Source organism: Centroberyx gerrardi, chromosome 20, assembly GCF_048128805.1.
Source record: "Centroberyx gerrardi isolate f3 chromosome 20, fCenGer3.hap1.cur.20231027, whole genome shotgun sequence".
NCBI lineage: Eukaryota > Metazoa > Chordata > Actinopteri > Beryciformes > Berycidae > Centroberyx > Centroberyx gerrardi.
In genome coordinates, this window is record NC_136016.1 from 18777477 (window position 1) to 18795659 (window position 18183).

The following is an 18183-nucleotide window of genomic DNA, read 5'->3' on the forward strand; positions in this document are numbered from 1 at the left end:
TGAAAATATACATGCAAAGGCTTAATTCAGTACACAAAATCTGCAACAGAATCAAAACAATTTACAACACACTGTTACTCTTGAATGTAGCCCCAATTCCAATGTACAACACTGCATTCATCAAAAATACTTAACAAATTACAATCTCTGAAGCAAAAACGTTCAGTATATTGCACTAAAAAAGACTTGATGAAATCTACTACAAATTCTACAAACCATAAATTTCCAAATTGAATGCACTATCCACAGTTGGTCCGTGCGCTGCGAAGCCGATGGCTTGACCAAGCCCAATGTTCTCTCTTTGTCTGTGTCAAAACAGTGTGAAGGTGAAGAGTTTAGGATTCAAAGTAGAGGGTTCAGTAGTAGTAATGCTGCATCTCCGTCCAGTTGGTGATCCAATACTTTTTCTGTGGCTCCTCGGGCTGAAAGCCCAGATTGAACTGATAGCGCTCAGCCTTGCGGATCTTCACCCCCTGGTGCTTTGGCATTATCCGGTAGTAGATGGCTCGCTTGAAGAATCCAAGCTAGTAGGGAGAGGGAGACAGGGAGGTGAAATTAAAGACAGGATACACTTAACCAGCAGGAGAGTTGGGAATGGCTGCTTGAGAAGAACAGTTACGATTCAGAGGCTAAGGAAGTAAGACCAAGTTAGAAAGTTAAAAAGAGACCGACAAAATCCTACTGAGTAAGATGGAATAGAAGGATAAAGTAGTGAAGACAAACATGGGAAAAAAATTAGCAGCAGTGCAAGGGAAGGAAGTATTAGCCTGAAAAGGAAGTAGGAGAGATGTTAGTTAACTAGAACAGTGATTCTCAACCTTTTTCATACCAAGGACCCCTAATTTAGTCCACATTAGGGCCACAGACCCCCATTTGATGAGATTTTGTCTCTCGGACCATAATATTGAACTTTATTGTAGGATAAACCCCTTGAGATGAATCATCTCGTTTTCAAGGGGGTCCTTGAAACACAAATACATCTACAATACAACAAACCGAAAGAAAATTACAGGTACACATAGACACGTACAAATACATATACAAAGGCTCCCACGCCCTCTCCACCCCCAACCCACCCGCACCCCACAAACCTTTTATAATGAATTAAACACAATTAGAAACAAGAACAAGTTGCTTTAAGATGAACAAATTGTAATGTCCTAAAAATGCGAAGCGAAGAAATGGATCGGAGAGAGTTAGGCAGGCTATTCCAATCAGAATTTAAAGGCTCGACGCCCAATTTCTTTAGAAATTTTGGGAACAAAAAAAAGGGGATATTGAGCACAAGTGTGTATGAGGATCTGTATGGAACTAGGTATTGTTTTAGATGGGAAGGATAGTTAAAATAAATGCATTTAAAAATAAATTGCAGCCAGTGAAAATGCCTTCTAGAACGATAGCCAGTTAAGCGATTCATAAATAAAGCAATGATGGGTTCGATACGGACACCTCAAAACAAATCTGCACAGACTATTATAAACTACATTTAGAGGACGCAGATGTGATTCAGAGGTGTTCTGATAAACAATATCTGCATAATCAAGTATAGGTAATACTAACTGAGAAACAATTATTTTTCTTACCTGAAAAGTGATTTATTGAACGATATAGTGTGCTCAGACTGCAATTTATTTTTTTAATGACCATATCAATATGGGGCCTAAAGGAAAGTTCGGAATCAATCCAGACGCCCAAATATTTAAAGACATCAACTTTCTCTAGTGGTGACCCATCATAAAAATTAATACACAGGTCATTGCATGTATGAGTAAGATTATATCTAGTACCAAACAGCATACAACAGGACGTTTGTTGTTGTGAAACCAGATTTGTACAACATTGAAATCAAATTGCAATGAACTTTGAATCTGTCATATATCGGAATTAGATGTATAAATAACAGTATCATCAGCATATAAATGGACATGGCAGTCAGAATAAATTTGCAGGAGATCATTAATAAAAATAAAGAAAAGGAGAGGCCCCAAAGTAGAACCTTGGGGCACACCCTTTTCCATAATTAAATATTCAGACTGACTACCATGAAATATGACACGTCTGTTATGGAGATACGCATTGAACCAAAATAAAGCCTGTAGAGTTACACCAATGGAATAGAGCTTATCAAGGAGTAGGTAGTGATCAACCGTATCAAATGCCTTGGTAAGATCAACAAAGATTGAACCAGCGAGCTGACCCTTATCAAAGGATGAAGACACATCGTTAGTAAATTTAAGGAGAGCAGTAGTAGTGGAGAAATGTGATCTGAAGCCGGATTGGGATTGCGATAAAATGTCGAAATCATTAATGTACTAACTGATTAAAAATTAGCTTCTCAAAAGTTTTAGCAATAGCGCTAATAACCAAAATTGGTCTATAATTATTAAGATCTAGGGGATCACCACCTTTATGGAGTGGAGTTATTCTGGCACATTTCCAGATGGATGGAAGCATACAAGTTGACAAAGACAAATTGAATAAGTCAGCAAGTGGATACATCAGTATATGAGAGGCAAGCTTAATAAACTCGGCCTCCAATCCATCATGACCAGCGCCACTACCCTCCTTCAATTCACAGATAACATGCTGAACTTCGACAGGTAAAACTTTTCTAAAGGAAAAAGCGCTGCTACCAGTAGTATTGTTAGAAGAACTGACAGTGCTGGAAGAATCAGATAAGGGGAAACTGCAGATAGAAGAGAAATGATTATTGAAAGCTTTAGAAATAATTGAAGGATCACCAACAATTTCATTATTGACTCTAATCGAGTTTGTGGAACTTTTGTTAGATTTATTAAGAATACTGTTGATTTGGTTCCAAAACTGTCTAGGATTATGGAAATCTTGAGAGAGGCAGTCTTTGTAATAAGTAGAGTTAGCATTTCTTGTTTTGGTCTTCCTTAAATACCTGTATGATTCCCAGTCAACTGGATCCTTTGTAGCTCGATATTTTGCCCAGGCCTTATCTCTCTGTTTAAAAAGATTAATTAGATCTGAGCTAATCCAAGGTAAATGTCTACCTTTAACTCTAATAGTTTTCCAAGGAGCATGTTTATCAACAACTTTAGTTAATCTTAGAGTATTTTTATTGTTAGATATGATTTTGTTCAGAATCCCATGACTATCTGTGAAACTATGATCAAAGTAATCACTCTACATTCTCTAACTGTGTTAACTTATCGAAAATGGAATAATGGTGATGTTTAACAATTCATCAATTTGCTGGGGACCACCAGAACCCCTTCAAGGACCCCTGGTGGTCCCCAGACCCCACGTTGAGAACCACTGAACTAGAAGACGCTGACAGAATTAGAAGAGGCGTAATTAGTAAGAAAGTGAAGTCACAAACCAGTTGAATCACACCCCACACTTATATCCACACATATCCATTTGAAGGGGTGATATATTACCCAAAACCCCTACTGGTGTGTGCTGGTGGGCCCCCACTGCAGGGGGACCCGGGGGTCTCAGTAGTCCTCAGTCAGCCTCTCTGTCTCAGAGGGCTGGATCTTCATCTCAGCCTTCTGGGCCTTGGCCTCATACATCTCCCTCCTGCTGGCCCTCCGGAAGAAGCCACACTGGGGTTGGAGGAGGAGGAGGAGGAGGAGGAGGAGGGGGAGCGGGGGGAGCAGGGGAAGGGTTAGACTAACGGCTCGATATTGACGTTATAGACGAGTCAGTGTCTGCTCAGATCAATAGGTCAGCAACTATCATATAATCCATAGAAGAAGAGCTTTGGGGTGAGCAAATATATACAGTATGTGGGGAAAAAACTCATAGCTATTCACAGTGTGAGTCTGCAGAAATGTGTGTATGTGCAGGAATGTAATCGATGTGTTTCATACTCTCACCTTCCACAGTATAAGGCTGATGACTCCCAGTAACAGAATCCCCGCTACAGCAGCAACGATGATGATCCACAGCGGGACTTCGTAGGGCGCCTCCTCTCCTAGAACTGGGTCTATGTCCACTGTGAACTGGAAGGGGGGTGGAGACAATGAAATCATCATCATTATCACCAATATCAGCATTATCATCATCATTATCTTCACTACCAATCCTGCCCCTCAATAGACTATAAAAATTGATTTTTCTGTGCCTGGTTCTATGTCCACTATGTCTCAGTATTTGCTGGATGTTGTCCAACTGTTTGTGTGTGTACAGGCTGTGGAAACAAATTTCCTCTAAGGGGATAATAGAGAATCTAGAGATAATAAAGAGATAATAAAGAATCTATGTATCGACCACCACGCACCTCTCTGGTCTCGCTGTCCATCTTGATGGTTGGTTTGTCTGTGATGAGCTTCAGTGTGGCTTGACCCCTGACCTTCACCCTCAGAGCATTGGCATAGTCCTGCAGGAACCCACGGACAGATTCAAAACATTTCCAAAAAGAGCGCAAATGGCTTGAAGGAGAACAGAAACAAGGTAAAAGGAAGCTCCTGTTGTGTTAAAGTCAGTGATGTGCACGCTTCTGCCCCTATTTGGTGTGTGTGTGGCTGCAGCCAGTGACCTCTGACCTCTAGCATTGTGCTGTTCCAGACGCGCGACCTGACGATGATCTTGGCTGAGTTCGTCATGTTGAGCAGGGGACAGGTAAACGTCACGCATCGCGCTGTCCTCTTGGAGCATTCCTTCATCACACAGCAAGGAAGAACAACAATCATCCAAGTGAAAAAATATAATATAATATAATAAAACTATATATAAAAATATAAAACTCATAGCATGTTATAAAACAGAGTTTAACAATCAAATAAAGTGAAACATCAAAGCCATAAAATAAATTGAAACATCTAAAAAATAGAGACTAAAAATAATAGCACTGAACACAGTGCATGCTACAGTGTTAGCACTGGACACAGAGTCAATGACCTACTGGGGACACATGGATGATTTTGGTCAGTCTCCCCAAAACTTAGTGTCCTTTAAGCACTTCAGGCCTAGACTTTGGAACAGCCAGAAGAACCCGGCATGAGGATCTGAGGCTGCACAATGACTCAAAGGGAATTAAAAACTGTGCGATATAGCTTGCAACCAGTTGCAATCATTATCTAATGATGACATTAAATTGAAATTAGAAATTAGTTTTGATCAGGAAAATCTCAAAATCAAATCTAAATTTAACAGGTAACCAGTGAAGAGATGCCAGAATTGGAGTGATATCATTTCACATCTGTTTGTACCAGTTAAAATCCTAGCTGCTGCATTCTGAACAAGCTGAGATGTGAAAGAGACATTTGATCGGTGTCTCACCAAATTTAATTGATAATAGTTGTATAAGCTCTGTTTCTTTATCTTAATGTTTAAATTACTGTGTAGCTCCATTGAATTGTTTTGTTGTTCATGAGTTTTTGGCAAGGCGGATCCAGTCCTCACCAATAGGTGGGTCTCTTTGCGAGGTGTGAGCAGTGTGATTGCTGCCTGCGGCTCGATGATCTGTGGCTGGCTGGCATCATCAACATCGTCCACCATGACCTGCCGTTTGGGACGCTTCCCCCTGCTCTCTGACAACTGCAAGACAAGAGAGCGAGAGGGGAAAAAGAAAGAAGGAAGCAGAGGAGACACAGAGAGAGAGAAAAAAGACATTACATCAGTGGTCTGGTGGTAATTGCTGGTTTTGATAAAGACATTACCAAATTCTTCCCAAAATAGCATTGTCATTTCCACTGTCTATATGTAGACCACACGCATTATGGTTTTCTATTTTGGGCTCTGTGAGTAAGGTTTGCGTGTGGGTACAAAGAGGTTTTTTTTTCCAAAAATTATTTCTGAACAGTTGTGGTTTTGGCAGAGAGACGATTTTCACACTCTGCCACTGACCTTCACTCTTACTGCTCGTTCACACTGACCTCAGCACAGAGCCAGACGCATGAGGTAAGAAAGCAGCCAGGCTGGTACAGTACAATACACTCAACTTCAGCAAAATTAACTAAAGTATTTTTCATTTCACTTAATATCAGCCCAGTTCAGTGCAATACAGCACAGTACCAGGTTACGTTCCCCAAAAGTATCTGAGCAGTAAGAACAACAAATTCAATTTTAAGTAATTGGAACACAGATGTTTTCTTCCAAGGCCTTTTGTTAAAGCTATAATGCAACTTTTTGATATTAAAAGAGTTTTTGGCATTTCTGTTTTATTGGATAGTCGGCAGTAGAGAGACAGGAAAGATGTGGAGAGAGAGGGGGATGACATGCAACAAAGACCCCAGGCCGGATCTGAACCCAGGATGTCACGGTTAAACGGTATGCGCCTTAGCCAGCTGAGCCACCAGGGCGCCTGGCACAGCGTTTTATTGCAGATCGGTTGTGTTCACAGTCTGCTCCTTCGCCACTTGCGGCTTCCCAGATGTCTGTTCCCTCACCCTCAGACTGGACACCGCGTCAAGGTAGACAGCTCATCAAGATGAGTGACAAGTGTTGGGGCATGAACTTGACCAACTTGGGGGAGGAGGGCGGGACTAACGATACACTTCGGTGACTCACGAGTTGCATATTGTAGCTTTAAACCAGACCTTGTTCATTTCAACTCAGCAGCTTGAAGAGAGTCTTACAGTGAGGTTCAGCAGGTTGACGATGTCTCCGGGAGGGACACAGTGAGTCTCTGCTGTCCCCTTGAAGACGATCTCTGTCAGGTAAAGCAGCCACTTGCCGTTGGCTACCTCAAAGGGCCACTCGAACTCCACAGCCAGGGTCCCCATGTCCCCCAGAGGCTGTCCCAGAATTGCCACCTAGTGGTGAAGAAAAGTCAGCATGCTCAAGGAAGAGAACATAGAATAAGTCAGCACAAGGATTGCATATTGTGTGAAATAACACTGTCTGTAACTTCGTCAGTCCTAAATAGTATCCACCCCTGCTCATGCCAACACCACAAGACCAGGCTCACATAATAATCCTTTCCCCACGCAATATTAAAATTCCCAAGAATAAACCAATTGGTTTCAATGACAGGGTGGGGATGAGGGAAATGTGGGTGAGTTGCGCACATAGATGCAATATACAATCCTGGAGGTCTAATATAGTCTGAGTGGTGGAGGTGACTCACGCTGAAGGTGTACTCCACCAGACTGCCCACGTCACTGGCGCTGACCATGGCCGACTCGCCCATCACCTCCCCGCTGAAGTAAGTCTGCACCAGAGGCTTGTCTCTGCACAGAGAGGGTCAGACATGACTGTGTGAGTGAAGGCAGCGATGAAGGAGATACTGTGGTGTGACATCCAGAGCTGCACTGGCCATGTATAATTTTACGATTACGTGCTCTTTATGTAGTCATCCTCTACAGTGGATAAGTATTATATTTACAGTTGTACTCACATGGAGAAGGAGGTGAGGATGGTGTTCTCGACCAGCAGGACCACAGGCACAGGGTTCAGGTCCGCCTGCTCACTCAGACTGAGCAAACAACCAATAGTGTGTGTCAGTGTTGTATTTAATCATCATTATAGGGCCACAACAGCAAGGAAAGACGCACTACTACTACTACTACACAAAATGATATATGAATTATAATTTTGCCCTATTTTGTCTAAAAACAAAAAAGCGTAGGGCGTGTAGAGTTAATGCTTTAAATAAAAGATCTGATGATGATCTGTTGCATAATGCTATATAATCAAAAACGGGACCCAAAGAGAGACACTCCTTAAAACTCACTTTTATGTAAAGGCATTTTCATAGTGTGGTTGTTACCCCTTCTCTTTTATTACTTTATATCATGATTTTATAATTTTATTTTCTCTTTTATCCTTGTTTTATTCTTACTTTATCATGTTTTTTTTTTTTTACTACTTTTTACTCTTGTTTTATGACAATTGAACTCTGAACTCTGTTGGTGACTTTATCTTGTTTTGTAAAGCACTTTGTAACCTTGCTTTGAAAAGTGCTGTATAAATAAAGTTTATTATTATGTTATTATTATTATTATTATGAAATGTGAAAGTAAAATCAGAATTAAAGCTAGCCTTTAAAGTACCTGTGCAAAAAACGGATAGGAGTAACTCAGTAGAGTCATTTTCATGTTAACCCTTAGAGGAGATACATTCATACTTGAAAGGTTTGATCAAACAGTGCTGTCCATGTGCAGAGACGTTTAAAAGACACTTACGTGGACAGCAGGAGGTGGGACTCAATCTCTTGCGTGTACAGATTGATGCCCGTTGTCTCAAAGATGAGCAGCAGAGACACCTGACAGGGACAGAGACGGGTCAGGGACAGAGACGGGTCAGGGTCAGAGACGGGTCAGGGTCAGAGACGGGTCAGGGACAGCGACGGGTCAGGGACAGAGACGGGTCAGGGTCAGAGACGGGTCAGGGTCAGAGACGGGTCAGGGTCAGACACGGGTCAGGGTCAGAGACGGGTCAGGGACAGAGACGGGTCAGGGACAGAGACGGGTCAGGGACAGAGACGGGTCAGGGTCAGAGACGGGTCAGGGACAGAGACGGGTCAGGGACAGAGATGGGTCACAAAACTAACGCCACACCACCAGTAAGGCAAAATCCATGAAGCCAGATCAGTGGTGTGACAAAGCGCTATTCAAACTTACCCTTTCATTGCTCTTTAACGGATTCCCCAGCTCACAAATCACCGTGTCTTCAAGACTGCATTCTACATCGTGGTCCTGCACACACGTCAGCATATAAAGAGGGATTCAATTCATCAGTCCAAGTGGTTGGGGATGCGATCAGGAACAATCAGTACAGCGTCAAAATACTCAACACAGACATACTGTACAACAAAACACCCAATAAGTCTTTAAATCTTGCATTGAGTCTTAAAATATTCGTTTTCTTAACACAAGTGAAAAAATGTGCCACTGGGTTCATTTCACTTCCGCTGCAAATCAGCTTGTTTCTATTTTGTGTGACTCATTTTAAGAGGATTCTTGTATCAAGTGAAACTGCACTGAAAAAAAGAGAAATTATTTCATCCCACTGGCATTTTTTCCCCCCACTTGCTTTGACACTAGAAAGTCCAGTGGTTTTTGAGGGTCTAGGAGAAGGCCAACAAGCTGTCAGCTGAAGAGGGCAAATGTAAAAATATAACTAGAACTACTATTTTCTGGTGTGAAAATCGAACAACACTGGTTTGTACAGAAAGAAGGTCTAGGAAAAGTCATGGAGGGACACTTTGAAAGCTGATACTTCAGTTCTTACTTCACATGAAAACAACCATCGACTGCCAGCCAGGCTCTTAACTAGAACTAACAGAAGAGATCACATTAGTCCCATTTTATCCACCTTGCACTGGCTTCCTGTTAGTTTTACAATTAATTTACTTTTTAAAGCATTAAATGGCTTGGCTCCAGCATACAGTATATATAAAATGCACACAAGACACTTTTGACTGTTCCAAAGTCTAGATTTATGACAAGAGGCGATCGTTCCTTCTCTATCAAAGCACCTAATCTTTGGAATCAATTGCCTGAAGAAATACGTTTTGGCAAGCTCTGTATCCTCTTTTAACACCAAATTAAACTCACCTTTTTAGTCCAGCTTTAAACTAGTTTCTTGTTTTATACACTTTGTATTTTGTTCAATTAACTGACTTTATGTACTTATTTATTGTTCATATGTATTTGTATTTATTTTTTATTTTCTTTTAACTTGTGAAGCACTCTATATTTAAGTAAAAGGATTAGGGCCACATGTGAAAAATGTATTTGAGTTCAGAGATTAATCTTAGAATTCTGACTTTGATCTCGGAATTCTGACTTTGATCCCAGAATTCTGAGAATTAAGTCATAATTCTGAAATAAAGTCATAATTCTGAGATTAAAGTCATAATTCTGAGATTAAATTCAGAATTTTTAGTTTAACATGAGAATTCACGTGGCCCTAATCCTCTTTGACATGTATTTGTGCAAGAAAGGTGCTATATAAATAAAATGTGTCATTATTATTACATAATTGGCCGCTGCTTTCTAATGTCAACAAAAATGAAGTTTTAAGACTCAGTACAGGGTAAAATGACAAATTACAGTAGGATCCCCCTCTGTCCTGTGCTGCCCCCCGGTGGACGTACCGTGGACCTGACCCCGGAGTACCTCAGGGTTTCGGGGATGGTGATGTTGAGCATGGCCTGGTGGGCGTCCTCCGCCACCTTCCCTGGAGCGCGCAGGTTGGTCACCTCCACCATCAGCATCAGCTTCTTCACACTGCTGTTGTACTGCAGCACCTGGTGCTTGCCCTGCCTGGATGCAGATATATATGGAAAACATGTAAGCAATAAGGCAGTGACAGGCTTTTAAATAGTTATTTTTAGCTGTTTTTCCCCTGCTGTATGTGCATGTTGCTTTATAACTAGGTCAGGGTTTTGTGTCCTGGGATAGTTGAGTGGTTCGGTCTGTATGTGGCCCTGCTGGCTGGGTTTGAGTCCCAGCAGAGCTTTTCTCTCCCATGTCTCCTCTCTGCTTTTCATCTGTCTAAATAAAGAAAAAAACACTAAAGGTCTCTGGACTCTTTGCAAATCATGTGTGATGTGTCGAATGAACTAGGAAAGTGAATAGTTTAGGGACAGGAGACACTTGGGAGTTGCACAGGGGGGAAGGGAGCTCCGATTTTTTATTTATTTATTTAGTTGCTTTTGTGCCTTTACTGTTACTTGGTTTGTGTTCTTTTGCATGTATATGTATTGTGTATATGTGTACATGTATTTAGATTTTTCGTTTTTTTCTGGACACAAAAAAAAAAAGGAAAATAACAATAAAAAGATTTAAACACAAAGGTCTCTGGACTCCCACATTCCATTAAAAATAACAATGTTATACTTTTTACTGTTTAGCTTATTGGCTTTCGTTCCTTACTACTTTACTGTCTGTATCCCCCGACCCACTACTAAAACACTCACAAATGCACATGCTGTACACACACACACACACACACATCAGAAACACATGAGGAAAAGACAGTAGGGTTAGACTGTTAAATCAGCAAACCGATACATCAGGCCGATATTGGCTTTTAGTCAGTGTAAAACCTGAATTTTCTTTTCCTTTTGCTTTTTGTCACTTAATTGTTCAATTATGTCTTTTTGTAACTTAATTCTCAACCCTGCCTCAAAGAGCTGCTATCCCATCTATAAGAATTTTACTTGTATTGGTTTCAATGGAGGGTTTTAGTGATGCATGATGGTCTAAATGCTGTTTCAGAGGCTTTTCCACACTGACAAGAATAACATTGTTAAGAAAACGCTGGCCACTTTGAATTTTTTTAGCATGAAAAAGCAAATTCAAAGACACTGTTTATTGATACGAAATATTGGCTATTGGCGACTTTAGTCTGAAAATATTGGTATCAAAAACCCAAATCGGTCGAACCCTACAAGAGAGGACTTCATTCAATCACTCACTCATTCAACAATCATTCAGTCATGCTTGGACTTTCTTCTCACCTGGGATACGGCCTTTCCTTGTCGTTAGCAAACCTAGCTGTCAGCTGCAGGTTACTGGTGCATCTGTTGTCTGAGCCGCACTCCTTCTGGAAGTTAATCTGCAGGAAAACAAACAAGGGAGAATGTCATATCATCATATCATGTCATATCAAGCCTTACAGTGGGCTTAGCGTATAAACATGTACTAGACTATCTATGCATACTAAAAATAGACGCATGCAGCATATACACCGTTTCATACCTCAGCTCTTTGGGTGACTTTCTGCTTCTGGCTGAGGATTGGGAAGGAGTCCAGGTTCTGCAGGGAGCGTCTGGATTTAGGTTTCTGCTCATCTAGGGACATCTTGAGGGAGAAGACTACCGGCTCCAGTTTGTCCCTCACAGGCGCCTGTAGAATCACCCAAGACTCTTATTTTAGTCTTATGAAGCAATGGCACATGACTATTGGGTAACAACAGTATGCTGTTCAAATAAAATGGACACCAAGACACACACGCTGCCATCAAAACACACACACACACACACACACACACACACACACACACACACACTATGTATCTGTTGAGACCTTACCACCACAGTCAGCTCCAGCACCTGACACTTGGGTTTGGGAGACGTCATGTTGAGGAGGCCGGTGTACGTCTCAACTTTGTTGGCCAGGAAACGAACACGAGGGCTTCTTCTCCTCTCCATGTCTGCTTCCACTTCATACTTCACCACTTTGAGAAGTGGAAACACACACAGTACGTTACTGTAAGTCAGTGTGTTTAGCTGAGTCAGTTTTTGACTATTAGAAGATCCATATATGGCCATTTTAAGATCAGTGAACAGCCAACATATTGCACTTTTGGGGTGAGGATATACAGTATCACTCCACTGTCTTTAACTATGGATGTATATATAACTCAAATGTACAGTCTAAATTATGAGATTTGAAAGCATCACTCATTTACATATTTAAAACATTACATGGTTCTTCACTGGAAACATTTCTTTATTTAAGGAGAACTGCTTACTGATATTTTTCTTGAAGTCTTTGTTGCCGTTGCTTAGTGTGTAGGAAAAACACACAGTCACTGTAATACTGTGGAATGCAAAGAAAAGTCAACAAATTGGACATTGCTTGGCATATCAGAACAAAATTTATTGATGCAGTTTCAGAATCAGCGATTCAGATTCAAGACTTTTCTCACCATGGTTTATTTCCAGGAGGACACTTATTAGGGTCGACGATCTTTGGCTGGACAGTGAAGTTCTTAGATACGTGGATGACGGGTCGAGCCCTGAAGACAAAGAAGAGAAAATGAAGGGGAATGTACATGCACCCGTGTTTTATCATCTAATAAAAGCAGCACACACATACAGTATATAGTAAGCATTAGATTTACATGTGAAACACAAAAATGACTCTGATGAAAGTTGTACCTCCCACATAGTGTGTCTCCTTGTATATTTTTACTGTTGTCAGGTGAAAACTTTGTACCTCCAAAATGTCAACTTTTCAGGAACTAAGAAAACCAGCCTTGTTTTTAGCTGGACCACCATGAATTTTTCAGTTTATCCGAGGGGTTTTTGAAAGATTTTGATAAGCCCAAGGGTTGTAGAACTTTTGTAGAACCCAAGTTAAAACATGAAAATCACTAAAAATTCAAGTTACAAGGTTTTCACCCAACAATGACTTTCTCTTGCTTCTACCTGAGCAGGGCAATGCGGTCGTCCAGGGAGCCGACTAGGATGTCGGGGTATCTGTTGTCATCCATGTCCATCCCTCCGCTGATGGAGTATCCAAAGGTCTGGAACCCTCCGTTCCCCACTGACTTACCCTCAATCACCTGTAGAGGGCGACAGAGACAGGCGGGAAATCACAATGCGTACGGCCTCTTCTGATCGATGAAATCTGAACTGTATCCATCATAGAGAAGACTGTTACCTGACTAGGCTCCTGTGAGATTCCCTTCTTACTTCCCATCCATATGTAGACCTTTCCTGTGTCATGGAATGGGGCTCCCACCGCAAAGTCTGCAGAAGACATTTTAACATTGGAGTGAATTAATTCAGGCTGGAAAAACAGAAACTGTGGAAGCAGGGACTGTGTAACGGCTGTTATTGTCCTCTAGGTGGCACCAGAATACCAGATAATGAAAGGCAGTAGTCATTTTTCACTCCTCAAATAATGAATTAATGAATGGTGTATTTTAATTAGACCAACATATGAGTGCTTCCCAGTTTACATAGTTGATTAGTGAAAAAGTGGACTACAGTTCATCATGAATCACAATCATACAAAATCTTTAAGGGGAAATGCACCTTCAACTAACGTAATCTCCACCATGACACGCTTGCTTGATGATTGCATAGCAGTAGTGCAGTGAGTTGACCTCCTGTTAAGTGAGTATATTAAGTGAACTAAAACAAATGCTGCATTCAGAGTCACACCTTGGAATCCATCTTGGTTGACATCACCAATGGCGGCCAAAGCAAAGCCGAATGCAGAAGCTGTGGGACCCTTCAGTACGATGCTAGCAGTCTTCTGGAAAGATCCGTTTTCATTCATGAAGACGTACACTGCTCCTCCCTGATCCTTCATACGGTCAAAGTAAAACGGGGCGCCCACGATCAGGTCATTCCAGCTGGAGCAGACAAAGAGAAAATGATATACACACACACATACACGCACACAGACGCATGCACAAGTAAACATCAGAACATCTTTGTAAGTATGACCAAGCATCCCTCATAATCCCGCAACACCATACTGCTTGTTACGTTTCTTGCATCTCAAATGGAACTATTTCTTAAAATCCTACAGATCCTTAAAAAATGTTGTTCAGATCATTCTCAGATGAGTGCCGTCTCCGTTTAACATGAAGACGAATACCCAACATGGTTTCATTCATGCATTGAAGCGAAATACCTCCGCCATGATGTCATGACGAACACCTTATCTGGGCTGCTGAAAGGACAGCCTCTCTCCTCTCATCTCAACTCAGGCATACATCACTGTCATACATTCTCCACATAACAGGGCAGATCATAGCTACAGAGCGTTCAAGCATGAGGCGGCCCACAGCTCAAGAGCATAAGATACAGTTACAGGCCCAGATCTGCTAAGAACGGCGCAATCCATTACCATCTGCAAAAAAAACACGTCTATTTTTCTCCCTCTCCAATTATGAGGCCAAGTGATAGAATAATGCTAAAGAAGTTGGTATAATTTTGGAACTATATAGAGCTTGGATTGTACTTGTAACATGGCATCAGGTGGAACGAAGGAAAAAAAAAAAAATGTTTTATTGTATGACTGCAAAGCCAAGCAAAGTGTCCTTGGTCTACTCCTGTAATGAAAAATGAGCAACATCTTCTGAAATATTTGTGTGCGGATACAATGTCTTCATTTTTGTTGCAGTAAATATGAAATTGAAAAGGTAATTTCTGAACTTGGAAAAACATTAAGATTTTAGTCAAACACTAAGCTTTTCCATTTTAGGGTTCTCAAAACAAGGTCATCATCACCAGCCTAGAAAGAGGTACATCGTCCTCTTATCGTCATTCGTGTGCCATTGTTAGTTTCTTTAGCCGTGAGTGGCAGACTGCAGTAGACTAATTTGTTACATGGTGAGAAGTTAATACATGCTTTTTCTTTTTCTCAAGTACATCACACTATCAAAGTGCTTTCTGGTTTGGAGGACATAATTTGATTAATTTTGTCCTCTCCTTTTCATTGGCACACCTTAAAATAACAGTATGCTCTCCATCTTTTCTATTTTTAACATAGACAACAAAATACCTATGTTCCTGGTTAGTTAAGCAGAATTTTACATTTTTACATGTTTCTCTCAATTCTGGAGTGTGGTATAGGTATGAGCTGATGATAAGGAATCATTTACATGCTATATTCCTAATGCATTATAAGAGGAAAGGAAAGGCTAACGATAGAACACTTCTGTGACTGCTCTCAATTTAGAGTTTCCAGTATTAAATTTCCTGTGATCACACTCCTCATCTGGCTTGCAGACACACTCTCTGCCATGGGAATTCCCTGACGTGCGGCGACATACTCGTCATTGTTGAGGTCGGTGACAGCCAGGCTGTTCCCGAAGTACGAGCCCACTTGTTCCCCGGGGATGACGAGCACAGGCACAATGCTGTTTACACCCTTCCTCCCCAGCGTCACAGAGCCCTTGGATTCGTCCCTGGGAGACCCCGTCACCACCGTGTAGTCGCCACGGCTTAGCAACTTCTTGTCTTCCAGGACTGAATAACCTGCGGAACCCAGTAAGAGACCCAATGTTAAAAATTGACATCTAAACATTGTAAAAGCGGTACAGGTCATTTATGGTACTTTGAATCTAACACACCAGCCAAACAGGATTTCTTGTGATACATCTGACACTATTCTAAATTGAGTGTCTCTGTGGAGATAACCATGTTAGTTGCTCTTTCTGGTTCTCCTCAATTCACAAGATGTCAGTGAGATGTTTATCTGGCTGTGGGAAAGGCGGTTAGGGTTGAAAGCCCTTTAAAAGCAGGGGAGAGAGCATGAAGACAGCATGAAAGTCTACATGTTTCCCATTGATTTTCCATTTTATATGATACAGAAACAGATACTGACCCATATAACTGTATCTTTTGTTCATCTGCCCAAAGTCTTTGACAGTGTAGTCCCAGGTGTTTCCTGGCTCCGGGTCTCTCCATGTTACGTGAACATTGCCTGTATAAAAGATAAACCACCCAACAATGTTATAATCTGCTTCATACACAATGGACAGGTTTCCCAGACACGGAATAATCCCAGTGTCAGACTAACACTAAGATGGTAGTCTCGGAAACGGCTTAATGCTTGTCTGCAAACCTGCCCATTATTTCAGCGTTAAGTCACAAAACACACTCTTTTCAGCGTTAACTCCACCTTGCCACACATAGCTGCCAGTAGAGCCGATGTAGACGTCATTGCCGGTTATGCCGCCTGAGATGCCCATGCCGCATATGCCCTCCAGCTCCATGTCAAAGTTGGGGTTGCAGACCTCATAGGTGTGGGTCTGCCAGTCATCGTTGGAGTCAAAGGTCAGGTCGTTGCCCCTGACGAAGCACTTCCCCACCATCCGCCGCTGCTCCTCTGTGCCGCCTTGGACGATCTTCACATAGCGATGCCCGCATGCCTGGGCACCAGAGGAGAGAGTGTGTTCTAGCATGTTATGGACTGCATAGTGTCAGTATTTGGCTGCTATATATATGTGTCAAATCTGACAACGTCTAATGATAATGTAGTAATATTGAGATCAATCAGTACTATTAAATTATAATGTATTATTTCCTGCACTATAATATCAGGGTCAGGCTCGGGGGGTAAAATGCCCCTCAAAGTTCATTAAAAGTCCATGAAATTATAAACGAGGGGGGAAAAAATGGTAGTGGTATGTGTGGTATATTATAATGTAAAATAAACCAGATCTTAGTGGTAGAAATTGAAAGTGTATTTGCCAGGATGCAATGCAAATGTATTATTTCATAGCTCAATAAAATGCCCCCCAAAACATCCAAAACTCTCAAAATTCAGATCAAGGGGCCAAAAAGTGAATTTCTTACTCTGGTGTGCATGTGCATGATTTCAATATTACATGGCATTTTCTAACTGCATTTTCCAGACTGTAACAGCTTGTGGCTGTGAGCTACATGCTCCAGTGCTGCAGTAAATCTCGCCATATGCACAATGTGTCATCTGTGACACTAAATAATGGACTGAAACAGGGTGTCATCTCACCCTGCACCCACTCAATGCCGCAGTAAATCTTTTCTGTAAACATAATATGTCATCTGTGACACTGAATAATGGAGTAAAACAGGGTGTCATCTCACCAGCACGCGTCCCGCCGGCTGGTCCCTCTGGCTGGCCACTGTCACTCCCAGCCACATGCCCTCCACCATCTCTGATGGATTTGCTGTGGTGGTGTTAAGGGTTGGGTCAGGTGGGTGGGGTGGGGGGTGGGGGGGTCACATTGACAGATTAGCAGGTTGGCTCTGACTGCAGGCTAATGACAGTGAACCTGGTCATCTCCTGAATCTGTACTCTAGTGTTCACTAAGCCCTTATTTATCTGAGCCATCCACAATGAAATGTTCAGAACACAGAGGTAGTGAAATTCAGGATCAAACCGTATTTAAAATATGAAACACACAATAAAGTACATAGTATACAGTATAGGTCCAGGTTGCTGAATTCTTTGGTCTTTGTTCCCGTTCTATAGCCAGATAGTTTCTGTCTAAATCTAAAATTCTCATAGTCAAGGTTCTGCTGTTTTTTTAGTATCAAGTTTAAACTAACCAAACCAACATACAGTATGCAGACAGTACTGTACAGTGCAGTCAGCCATGTCAGACCATCCATGAAATAACAAAAGAAACTAAAACATTCATCATGATTATGGGGATCACAGTCACTGTAAAAGCAAGACACCTAGCAACCCAAACAGTAAAGCTTCGTTCAACCTGGATCATGCCCTGACAAATATTAACCACAAAAATGCACTGTGACTACAGCAAGAGTCACCCCAACCTCAACATCAAAAGTGACGAAGAATCCCTTTATTATGGTTCTTACTTTCAGCCTCCGGAGGGGCTCTTCACCTCCAGGTAGCACAGCAGTGAGTCTATCAGTTAATAACCTTCAATTAAAGCTTTTCTATCTAGAGCGTGTCATGTAGCTGCGGCAAATGTTCGTACATGCTAAGGGAAATGCTGGGAATTTGGCTCTGAGATTGTTTGGCACGCTGAATTTTGTGAATAGAGAGGAAGTATCAT

General features: G+C 41.6%; 1 protein-coding gene across 2 annotated transcripts in view; it reads right to left on the reverse strand.

The window, feature by feature from the left end:
• Positions 1 to 369: 369 nt before the first annotated feature.
• The window catches only part of itga3b (integrin, alpha 3b), a 34915-nt gene continuing 17101 nt past the window's right edge, over positions 370 to 18183 (reverse strand). The window contains exons 3-26 of one of the 2 annotated variants that reach the window (XR_011785568.2): positions 17243 to 17325; positions 16296 to 16545; positions 15999 to 16097; positions 15445 to 15649; positions 13823 to 14016; positions 13317 to 13405; positions 13082 to 13218; positions 12580 to 12669; positions 12403 to 12470; positions 11960 to 12105; positions 11628 to 11774; positions 11387 to 11484; positions 10019 to 10187; positions 8541 to 8615; positions 8103 to 8182; positions 7316 to 7393; positions 7046 to 7148; positions 6555 to 6731; positions 5380 to 5514; positions 4521 to 4634; positions 4256 to 4354; positions 3852 to 3977; positions 3411 to 3578; positions 370 to 524 (exon numbers count right to left, since the gene is read on the reverse strand). Coding sequence is in view for 1 of the 2 variants with exons in the window: in XM_071926691.2 (XP_071782792.2) it covers positions 3468 to 3578; positions 3852 to 3977; positions 4256 to 4354; positions 4521 to 4634; positions 5380 to 5514; positions 6555 to 6731; positions 7046 to 7148; positions 7316 to 7393; positions 8103 to 8182; positions 8541 to 8615; positions 10019 to 10187; positions 11387 to 11484; positions 11628 to 11774; positions 11960 to 12105; positions 12403 to 12470; positions 12580 to 12669; positions 13082 to 13218; positions 13317 to 13405; positions 13823 to 14016; positions 15445 to 15649; positions 15999 to 16097; positions 16296 to 16545; positions 17243 to 17325 (2873 nt within the window). In the remaining variant the exon portion in view is untranslated. The remainder of the gene's footprint in view (positions 525 to 3410; positions 3579 to 3851; positions 3978 to 4255; positions 4355 to 4520; positions 4635 to 5379; positions 5515 to 6554; positions 6732 to 7045; positions 7149 to 7315; positions 7394 to 8102; positions 8183 to 8540; positions 8616 to 10018; positions 10188 to 11386; positions 11485 to 11627; positions 11775 to 11959; positions 12106 to 12402; positions 12471 to 12579; positions 12670 to 13081; positions 13219 to 13316; positions 13406 to 13822; positions 14017 to 15444; positions 15650 to 15998; positions 16098 to 16295; positions 16546 to 17242; positions 17326 to 18183) is intronic. The other variant, XM_071926691.2, reaches the window with a different exon arrangement.